The following is a 10,683-nucleotide window of genomic DNA, read 5'->3' on the forward strand; positions in this document are numbered from 1 at the left end:
CTGCAAACACACCAGTCATCCCAAAGAAGCCATTGGGGTGCTGTGGGGAGGAAGGGCAGAGAGAAAGCCCCAACCAGTTTGCTTCCAGCCTGACACCAGGAAGTTGCATGGACTTGCATTTTTCCTTGGGGCTTAATTCCCCATCTCTGAAATTGAGGGAGGTTTGTTTTTGAAATTGGGTCTTTCCATGTAGTCTTGGCTGTCCTGGAACTTGCTATGTGCACCAGGCTGCAATTGAGTTTAAAGACCATCTTGCTACGTAGCCCACGCTGGCCGTGAGCTACTGTCCATACCAGTATCTGTTACAGAGTGCCAGGGTTACAGATGTGCACTACCATACCTGGTTTGCATTTGAGATCTTAACTTCCCAGCAACCTCCTCCCACATGAAGCCACACCGACAGAAAATACTTAATACAGCAAAGGCCTTTGGGTCTGGGGACTGGCTCTGTAGCCCTGGCTGGCCTGGTACCTCCTGGTACTTGTTATGTAGCAGAGGCTGGCTTCAATCTTGCTTCAACTCTCCTGCCTCTGCATCCTCACAGTGCTGCAATTACAGGCATATGCCACCCTGCCTGGTGTAAGAGTTTGTAAATGAAAGCTGTGGTTTGCAGGTCTTAGTTTATTTGAGCCAATTTAAGATTTTTCTTGTGTCTCGTGTGTGTGATGGTTCTCAGCAACCACGCATGGTACATATGTGAGGATTAGCAGAGAACCTGTGAGAGATGGTACTCTCCATCCATTGTGGGATTGAATTCAAGTCATGAGGTTTGCAGGGCTGGCCTCAAACTCACTGTGTAGTCAGGAGTGCCCTTGAACTCCTGGGTTTCCTGCCACTTTGTAAAGACTGGGATTCCAGGTCTGCAAACTGCACCTAGCTACTAGTAGCTTCCAGTTTAATAAAACTGCAGGGTTTGTCACAATGTAAACAACACCCTTTACTTTGCAGTCCCTACTCTCTGGAAGAGGCAAGCTGGCTTCTATCCACGTCTCTGCACCTCCCAGTGCTGTGGACTGAAGCAATAGAAACCAGGGCTGCCCACAACACAGCCCTATCCCTTGTTTACTCTTGAGCAGCTGTTGTGGTCCAGACACACAGATCCTGGGCAAGCAGGCCAGCTTTCTGGTGAGTCACAAAGTCAGGGAAACCACTAAACCCCAAGGATGACAGACCCCAGCTGAGGGGGTTGCTACCCCCATTCAGTCCCTTTCTCATCCCTGGAATAGACAGTTCTCTCTCCACACAAAGAGCAGAAGGCCCCTCACTGTCTGCCTCCCCCACCCCCCTTCTCTCCAGTCAGAGAAACCCAGGGCTGGAGGGTCCAGACCCAAGGATGGGTAAGGGAGGAGGAGGCTGCAACACAGCAGGAAACATGCTCTGGCCCTGTGGCAGCACGGCCCACAGCCACATGAGAAAACTGAAGACCACCCCAAAAATCTAGTGGTGGGGGAAGGTGTGATGAATGTGTCCAAGGGTTCAGCACACACAAGCCAGTCATGAGAGTTTAAAAGATATTTATTTTAAAAAGAACAAAAAAGCTTTGGTATTTCAAAAGCCAACAACCATCCATCACTAGAAAGTTAAACACCTTTCCCAGGGACCCGAAGTACAAAAGGACAGATCCCACTGGCTCAAGGTAAGGAAGAGGCAATGTGCAAACCAGCGGAGGGCAGGGGACGCACACCTTCTCCAGGCAGGGTGGCCGCCTGGAGCTCAGGTCCAGCCTCCAGACTGTGTGGGGCCTCCGGGTGCCAACCAGGTGGCAGGGATCGGTGGTTGCCACCAACAGTCCTGATCTAAGGTGGATGAAAAGCCACCCAGCAAAACTTCAACAAAAATAAATTAGAAATCCATTCAAGAAAGAACACATTAAATTAGGAAAAGAACACAATTTTCCCTCAGCAAGTCTTTAAAGAGGATCTATTTCCTGGGATGAAAAGGGGGGAGTGGGAGGAGTGCGCTCAACTTCAAGTATTCTCCCTACGGGGTGTTGTATTGACTGGAAATCTTACAGAAGTCCTCGGCCCTCTTTCCCCTCCAGTGCAAACTCTTGTACCCACAAGCGCTTCTGAGTCACTGTCCCCCACAAGGCACAAAGGGTTGGTGCTTCCAAAGGCTCCCTGTTCATGCAGCAGCAGGATGCTCAGTGCTGGGTGTCTTGTGCAAACGGTGGCCGAGAGTGGGACTCGAGGTTCACTCAGACACTGGGATCTTCCTGCTCAAGGAAACAAAAGGTCACTATTTAGTACCAACCCGCCACATCCCAGCCACAGAAACATCTGGGGAAAAGCCAGGCATGGTGGTACACACCTATGATCCCAGCATTTGGGAAGTAGAGGCAGGAGGAGAGTTCAATGCTACTACATAGCAAGTTCAAGGCCAGTCTAGGCTACAGGAGACCATCTCAAAATAGAAAAGTACACACACTGGTAGGGGAGCAGACCACAAGGACAATGTCTTAGATCCAGCCAAACACACAGCTCCTGGCCCAGGGCCAGGCTAGCAATACTATGGCTGGGGCTCTCTCTGGCATGGCAGTGTGGGGCATGGGCAGCTCCTCAGGGAGGCAGTTTGTCTTCCCAATTGTACGTTGAACATGTAAGAACATACGTGCCAAGCAAGAGCTAGGGCAGGCCAGTGGCCGGTAGGGGAAAGAGCCTGCGGGCTCCAGAGGCTGCAGAACCCACCTTTTCTATCACAGCAGGCCAAAAGCTGGCTACTGGGAAGGCCTTCTCCACACTGGTTTCCGACCCAAGTCTCCGCTGGTTCCCCATCGTGAGGAACTCAGACCCGCCTCCATCTGCTGCCTGCTCCTGAGAGCCAAGCTCTGCCTGCCCTGCAAGCCTGGCCTTAAACCAGAAACCAGGTGCCAGTTTCTTGGTGGCAGGGACTGGCCCATCTCCTGTGTGGGATCAGGGCTTCCTAAATGCTGGGGCACAGATTTACTACCTGGTCTACTATGGCCTGGGGAGAGGAGAGGGGCAGAGATGGGCCTGGCTCTCCTGCTGCTGTGGGCTGACAAAATAACTGCATCGCCCAGATCGGCACTGCGAGCCTGACTTTTAAGGGCAATGGTTTGGGGTTTTTGTTCTCAAGCTCACAACTTTACTGCTTTAACATCTTCAATGCGGGGATAACAGGAGTACACTACCGTAACTAGCCTGCTGTCAAAACAGACTCCTCTCTTTGACACTGAGAGCTGTGGGCGCTGGTTTGAAGGACATCCCACTATTGCCTAGGCTGTCCCCTGGCCAGGATACCCTTTTTGGACATGGCTGAGAATGGCAGAAGCATGGGACTTTAGGAGTAGAGGTGGCCTACCTTGCTCCTGAAGAGGGGCTTGGCTCCAGGCCCGCAGTACTCATTGTAGATGAGCTTGAAGAGGAACAGGTGGAAGAGAGTGATCAGGGAGGCCACGCTGAACCAGAAGAGGAAGGGCAGGCCGGGGTCCTGCTGGGCCATGTGCTCGTCGTGGGCCAGGATGGCCTTCAGGTGCAGCGTGTGCCGCAGGTCCTGCAGGTGTGTGAGGTCAGTGGAGATGTACAGCAGTGGTGTAATGGGCTGTGTCACCATGACAGAGAAGGTATGGCCCCCAGGCTCTGAGGTCAGGTCCACAGGGTCATGGAGGCAGCCTGCCTCACAGGCGTAGATCTTCACAGGTTGGCCTCGGGACTCCACAGACACGTGCAGGTAGGGCTTGCCCTCGGCATCCACCAGCACAGCCAGGTTGATGTGGTCGTTCTTGTAGCGGATTCCGTGCAGTGCATAGCTGTTGTGGAGCACCTCGGGGTCGGCCTGGAACTGCAGGTGGTTCTCTGTGAACTGGAGCCCGCCGAAGCTGAGCACCATGCCTTGCAGGATTCCCGGAGCGCCAACCTTCACCAGCCCCTTGCAGCCTCGCTTCTGGAGGGTCAGCTTCCACAGGTCAGCCAGCTGCAGGATCTGCTGCACTGAGGAGACCTGGCCTGGCCACAGGTTCTCAGCATGCATGGTGGCATGGCCACTGAAACAGTGGTCTTCATAGTTGAGCGTTGCTTCCATTTGCTCTCGTTCCCTGTGGCTCAGAGAAGGGCTAAGCAGGGGGGCCGGTGAGCAGGAGAGCATGTAGTACAGCGTCAAGTTCACGGTCAGGCCGGACGGCGTGTGGGCATCTGTGATCTTCTTCATCTCCACACCTGCAACACCCAAAGGCTGCACATTAGGGAAGAAGGCCTGGCTGGAGGCAGAGGAAACGGAGGGCCAGGGCTACAGAGGTGGAGCTCTGGGTCCAGTCATAAAGGACAGCAGTTTCGTGCCCTGGGTATGGCAGCACCATCCTGACTTCACAGATGGCAAATCTTCATTCAACTATCACAGAAGCAAACACATGGGCACATCTATGGAAGAGTTTCTACAGCAGGTTGAGGTGGGAAGATCCTTACATGTCAGTGGTGCTACACCCGGGGCTGGGGTTCAGGACTGAGTACAGGAAACAGCAGGCTGATACCAGCACCCATCTCTCCCTACTTCCTGACTTGCAGATGCTGTGTGACCTCCTGCTCCTATGTCTCTCCCACTCTCATGGGCTGCGCCTCTTTGAACTACAAGCCAAACTAAACTTGCTTCAGTAAGTTGCTTTTGTCATAATGATGAAGAGTTAAGTAATAAGACATCTAACGAGATCAGCTAGGGTTCATGGGACCTCCTGCCAGAGCCGAGAACAACATACACTGAGTCAGGTCTTGTCTAAATTCTATGGTCTAAAAGCCCCAACCAGAGTCATTTGTGCCTAGCCAATACTGGATGGTTCTTCTATCACTCTCTCCAGTAACTGTAGCTTAAGAAATTATTTTATATATGTATAAATGCATGTGTGCATAATATACACTCGGAGCCCTTGGAGGCCAGAAGATGACCCTGATCCCTTGAAACTGGAGTCATAGTCCATTGTGAGCCACCAAATGGATGCCAGGAATTAAACCCAGGTCCTCCAGAACAGCAGCAAGTGCTCTTACTCACTGAGCTATTTCAACAGTCCCTATTATAGCTATTTTAATATTTGATTTTTCTTCTTTTGGAGGCACAGGCTGACCTTGAACTCGACATCCTCCTGCCTCACACTCCCTAAGTGCTGAGATTATAGACTGAAAGTACCTTAATCTGGTTTAGTGCTGTGGCTTTAAATGACAGGGCTTCTAATCTAGACTCAAAGGGCTAATCACCCCACTCAGCATCTCCACCTGGATGTCTGACAGGCACAACTGACCTAGAATGAACTTTCACCTCCAACCAGGGCTTCCCCTATTTTCTCCAAATCAGGTCTCACTTCCCACAGCCAGACCATGGTCCAACATTGCTACCTCCCAAATATCAAGGTCCACCACTTCCATCTCCATGCCCCAACCCAGGTGTCTCCTCCTTCCCCTGGGCTCCCCAGGAACCACTTACCTGTGTCCATGCCCCCTCACTCCCTGTCCTTCTCCTCAAGGCTTCAGGCTCACACCACCCTGTTCCTGCTCATCACCAGGCTTGATCTGCTCCTGTTTAGGGCAGTCTCCTGGCGGAATGCCCACTTCCCTGTCACATGACTCAGGCCTAACTAGCTGGTGCTGCATCCGGGGTGCTGAGCAGCAGGGCCTCCCACCCTGCACTCTCACCAGCACCCACTACTCTCTTCTCCACAGCACTCTGCATTCTAAGAGTTGTCTCACTTAAAAGACAGGAACGTTCACGCTCCTGTCTTCCTCCCAACAAGACTAAGGCAAACAGTACTCAGTTTTTTGCTCATGTGTCCCACAGCCTATGGAAAAAGCACCTGTTGACAGAACTAAACTCCCTCTGTACAACCAACCACACATGAGTGCTGATAACTAACCCTGGAATGCAAAACTCAGTATGTTGGATTGCAATCCCTCCACCCCCACAGGTTTCTCTGTGTAGCCTTGGCTGTCCTGGAACTCACTCTATAGACCAGGCTGGCCTTGAACTCACAGAGGTCCACCTGCATCTGCCTCCAGAGTGCTGAGGATTGCATTTTCTTTAACAGTTAACAGGAAAGGTTTTCATTTGCAAAGAACAAATAAAAGATATTTTAAAAAGAAAAGAAAAGAAAGTTTTCATTTAGCATACACATTCCAACCCACTGGAAGAAGAAGCCTCCTGCGTTCTGGTAAAATAGCTGCAGCCACAATGGCAAAATGGATTTCAAACGTCAAAAGCCAAGGCCAGACCCAGGCAGGTTGTGGTGGCCAAAGCAGAGTGTCTGGGGGGTGGGAGGTGTCTCCCTGATGGTTTATTCTTTACAAATGGACTCCCTTCCCACACAGAACAACACCCTCCACCTGTTCAGGTCAGGCCTCAAAGCCAAGAACAAACAATAAAAGTGAACCTTGACACTCAGATCTTCATGAAAACCCCGTAAAACTTCCTGTTAAGGCTCAGAAAGCTAAGAAGCCCACAGAGCCAAGGTCATCCAGCTTCAAAGTGGTCAAAACAGATTCGACCTTAACATTATGCCAAAGTTCCAACCCTCGGTGTGACCGCTGCAGGGCATGGAGAACATTTCTAAAGTGGATGCATGCTCACTGGGGCAGAGCGGAGACTGTGCACCCAGCCCCCACCAAAGCCTCACCCGGGCTGAACAGCTGGGCCCAGAGGCGCTGGTGATCTTGCAGCAGCTCCGAGGCGGGCATCTCCAACAGTTCCAGCATCTCCTTCCTTGCCAAGTCCTGCAGCGCCTTGAGCTCCTTGGTTCCTTTGCTTTTGAGCACCTGGGGGTGGATGGGACCAGACACGTGCACCACCCACAGCACCGTCTCATCCAGCTGCGTCTTGGGAGCCACTTGGAGCCGGTTCACTAACTTCTTAGAGGCCACCACCACCAGGTGCACGAGCCCCGACGGGAGGGGCGTGGACCGGCCCGAGTAGAGGAGAAACTGATGATCTCCGACCTTCTCCAGAGTGCTGGCGAAGGCCTTGGGGATTGGGCCCGCGGTGGGCCCCACAGTCTGCAGCGCGGCCACCCGCTCCGTGGGGTTGTTGATCTGGATGCGCTGCACATAGACATGGGGTTGGCCTCGGTGAGCCAGGAAGTCCTCCTGCAGCAGCACGCAGTCACGGCCCGCGCCCGCCGAGAGCCCGGAGGCCGAGGCGGGCCCGGCGACGCCAGCGGCGGGGCCCGAGCCCGGGGTCCCCAGCTGCAGGCAGCGCACTCGGCGCAGCAGGCCCTCCCGCAGCAGCAGCACGGCCTCCCCGGCCTCCGCCAGCACATTCAGCGGGCGCAGCTGCACGAAGGGCACGAAGTCCGGCGTCACGGCAGGCTCCCGCTCCCCGGGCGTCACCCACAGCCGGTTGTAGGCGGCGTCCAGAGCCAGAAAGCCGTTGGCCACCAGGGCTGGCACCCCGGGGCCCAGGGGCACCGCCTCGCCGCGATCGCGCAGGCCGCGCCAGGCGCGGGTGGCCGCCTCCAGGCAGGCGGACGGCTCGGCGGCGCCCGGCTCGCTGCGGGCCCAGGACGGCAAGCGCAGGCCGCCCGCCGCCCGCCGCGCTCCGGAGCTCGCGAACCACAGGAGCAGCAGCAGCAGGCGAGAGGCAGAGGAGGCGGCGGGCCCAGCTGCTCGACAGCAGCCCCGGCAGCCCCTTCAGGCGCTGCTGCAGCCACATCGGGCCCGCCGCCCAGCCCGCCCGCCCGCCCGCCGCCGCTCACTCCCTGGCCGGCGTCGCCGCGCCCACCTCGACGCCCGCCGCAGCCGTCCCGGTAGCCACCGCCACCGCTTCCTCCTTCTTCTCCGTTGCTTCCCAGCCGTCAAACGCCGCCAGCCGTAAAGCGTCGCCGAGTCTTTTGCGACGGATGGGAAAGTGGCCGGGCGGGGGCGGGATTTGGGGGCCAGGGGGCGTCCCCGCGGGGCGTGGTCTGGGCGGGGCCTGGGGCGGGGCGGGGCGCGGGAAAGGGAAGGCTTCGGGAGAGCAGAGGGGTGGGCAGGCGTCCAAATCTGTTTAAAAAAAGAAGGAAAGAAAAAAAAAGAAAAGAAAATCACAGAGCAAGCCAAACCCAGCATGTGTTGCGCCTCGTTTGCTGCTGATGGTTTAAACAGCCCTTAAGTTAAGAAATAAAAACGTACTGTTTCTGTAAAACTGTTCCTAACTGGATAAAGAAAAGACGCACGCACGGGTAAATGGAAGGGAGGGAGGGAGGGAAGGAGGCAGAGAGGAATAAAGAAGTGGAGGGAGGAGGGGAAGAGTAGTCGATAAAAGATGATTTCCTCGGAAATATTTTGTTGACATTTTCAAATCTGCCTGGCTGCGAGTACACCAGAGTGGGACATAAATCCAGCCCAGGACTGCCTGTTTCATGAGCATACCAAGTCGTTTTCTTGAAGTCAATTCTGAGTTTTAACTCATTAAATAACACTATCTCATACTTTGACAAGGCCTGTAGCATCTGTCTGGGGGGAAAAATCAGCTGGAGCACTCTGGCAGACAATGGGCGATTGTTTCCACTTTGGATTCTGGGCAGACAATGGGCTGATTGTTCCCACTTTGGATTCTGAGCAATCCAGAGCCAGACAGGCAGTTGCAAATTCACAGTTGACAATTAAACGGTCATTTGAGGTGTCTTCTAATGGACTGTAAGCAGACAGAAAATGTTTGCTGAAGTTGTGAGCCAGTGTCCCACTGGAGGAATGCTCATCCTGTTTTGATTGTATTTTATTATTTTTGTTCATTTATCTTTGAGACAGGATCTCTCTTGTGTTGTCCAGGTTGGACTTCAAACAATTCCTGGGCCCAAGGGATCTTCTTTTCTTAGCATCCCTAGTCTCTAGGATTGAAAGTGTGCAGGATGGCCACCAAGTGTGATGACCTGAGTTCTGTACCCAGGACCTACAATGGTGGAAGGAGAAAACAGACTCCTGCAAGTTGGCTTCTGACCTCCATATGCATAGTGTGGTATGCCCAAGTCAGAAGATGATGTAGATGGTGTGGATTCCCTGGAGTTGGAGTTACAGGCACATGTGAGCTGCCTGATACGGGGTGCAAACCTCTTAACCACCAAACCATTTCTCCAACCCCTCTTTTTTTTGGGGGGGCAGGTTTCTAAGACAGGGTTTCTCTGTTTTATTTTGGTGCCTGTCCTGGAACTCGCTCTGCAGACCAGGCTGGCCTCACAGAGAGCCACCTGCCTCTGCCTCCCAAGAGTTGGGATTAAAGGTGTTGCACCACCAACACCCAGCATCCAACCCCTCTTTTTAATTTTCAAAAAATCTATTATTATTGCATGTGCATGTGAGCATGATATATGTGTGTTTGGATACTCGTACCTCACACGGTCTGAGAACAATTCTGGGAGGTCAGTTCTTTCTTTGTTCTTTACATGAGTTTCAGGCGTCGTGTTCAGGTTGCCAGGCTTTTGAAGCAAGCACCTTTACCCACTGAGCCATCTTGCCTGTCCTCCATGCTGATATTTGAAACAGAGTCGCTGAACCTAGAGCTCATTGATTTTGTTAGAAATGGTTAAATACATTTATTTTTTTCTTAGCTAGAAATTGTAGCATAAGGTGTATGTTTGCATGTTATTTGTTTTAAAGAAGTTGAGAAAACTCTAGTATTGGGGCTAGTGCCAGTGGGAAATGACAACCCATCAGACAACTCAAAGTGTGGTCATTTCACTGGAACTGTGGCTCCTCCTCAGGCCAACAAAGGAAATGGAGATGCACACAGGCACATACACACACACACACACACACACACACACACACACACACACATAGGCACACACACACACACACCTTTCCCCATCCTGACGTTGTTCAGCACTTTCCTAATAAAGTGGAGTCCTGTGCCTTTAACAGTTTATAGCACGCATAGCACGTACTAGAAATACTAGAAGCAACATCTGGACAGCAGCCAGAACCTCTGCTTAAAGAGACAGGCCATCCTAGATGATGCATGGACCAAGTTCAAGTTCTAGCAATTTGGTGAAACAAACAGGAAACAGATCCCAAGAGAGTAAAGCAAAGCTTTGCCAGAGTGAATTCTTCCTCCTGAAGAGGCAGGCAGGATCTAAAACCGATCCCTCTTCTAATTTAGACTCTGGAGACTTCTGCCCAGGGTGTATCACCGATGAGTGTCTTCTGGAAACTGTCTGGTGCTTCCTTACTGTGGTCCCACATCAGGTGTGTGATGCTAAGCAGATACTTCTCTGAGCCCCAGTTTCTCATTTTGCAAACAGAAGCAAACTGCCTGAGCATTGAGTGAGAGCATTAAAATGAGCCAGCTCTGCTGGGCAGTGATGGCATACATCTTAATCCCAACACTTGGAAGGCAGAGGCAGCCGGATCTCTGAGTTCGAGGACAGCCAGGACTACAAAGAGTACACAGAGAAAACCCTGTCTTGAAAGACTAAAACAACCCCCCCCCCCAAAAAAAAAGCCAGTCAACACAAGGTGGCTGATTCTTCCTCCCTTCATACTTGCATTTCCTCCTCTAAAGGTTTGGAATCTCAGTCTGCAGCCCTCTGAGTCCAAAATAGCCTGTGGGTGCTTGGCACCAAGACCTGTCCCCAGCTGCAGCAGCTCCCAATCCTCGGTCCTAGCTAGGAAGCAGATGCTCTATATTCTGTTGAGGCCTCTTCCTCTGGCTTGCCTTGTGAACTTGAGCTTGCTTCTGGGTAGTCCTTGGCCTCACGTCTACTGTGTGAGTCGGTGA

The 10,683-nt window shown here is 52.7% G+C and overlaps 1 protein-coding gene across 1 annotated transcript; it reads right to left on the reverse strand.

Annotated features, from left to right (window-relative positions):
- Positions 1–1,497: 1,497 nt before the first annotated feature.
- Kiaa2013 (KIAA2013 ortholog) lies at positions 1,498–7,813 on the reverse strand. Its single transcript, XM_027398177.2, is given in 4 exon segments — positions 1,498–2,215; positions 3,322–4,175; positions 6,611–7,566; positions 7,568–7,813. Coding segments are annotated over 4 exon segments (1,902 nt in total). The 5' UTR covers positions 7,642–7,813; the 3' UTR covers positions 1,498–2,197.
- Positions 7,814–10,683: the final 2,870 nt, after the last annotated feature.

This window comes from Cricetulus griseus, chromosome 2, assembly GCF_003668045.3.
Source record: "Cricetulus griseus strain 17A/GY chromosome 2, alternate assembly CriGri-PICRH-1.0, whole genome shotgun sequence".
Classification (NCBI taxonomy): domain Eukaryota; kingdom Metazoa; phylum Chordata; class Mammalia; order Rodentia; family Cricetidae; genus Cricetulus; species Cricetulus griseus.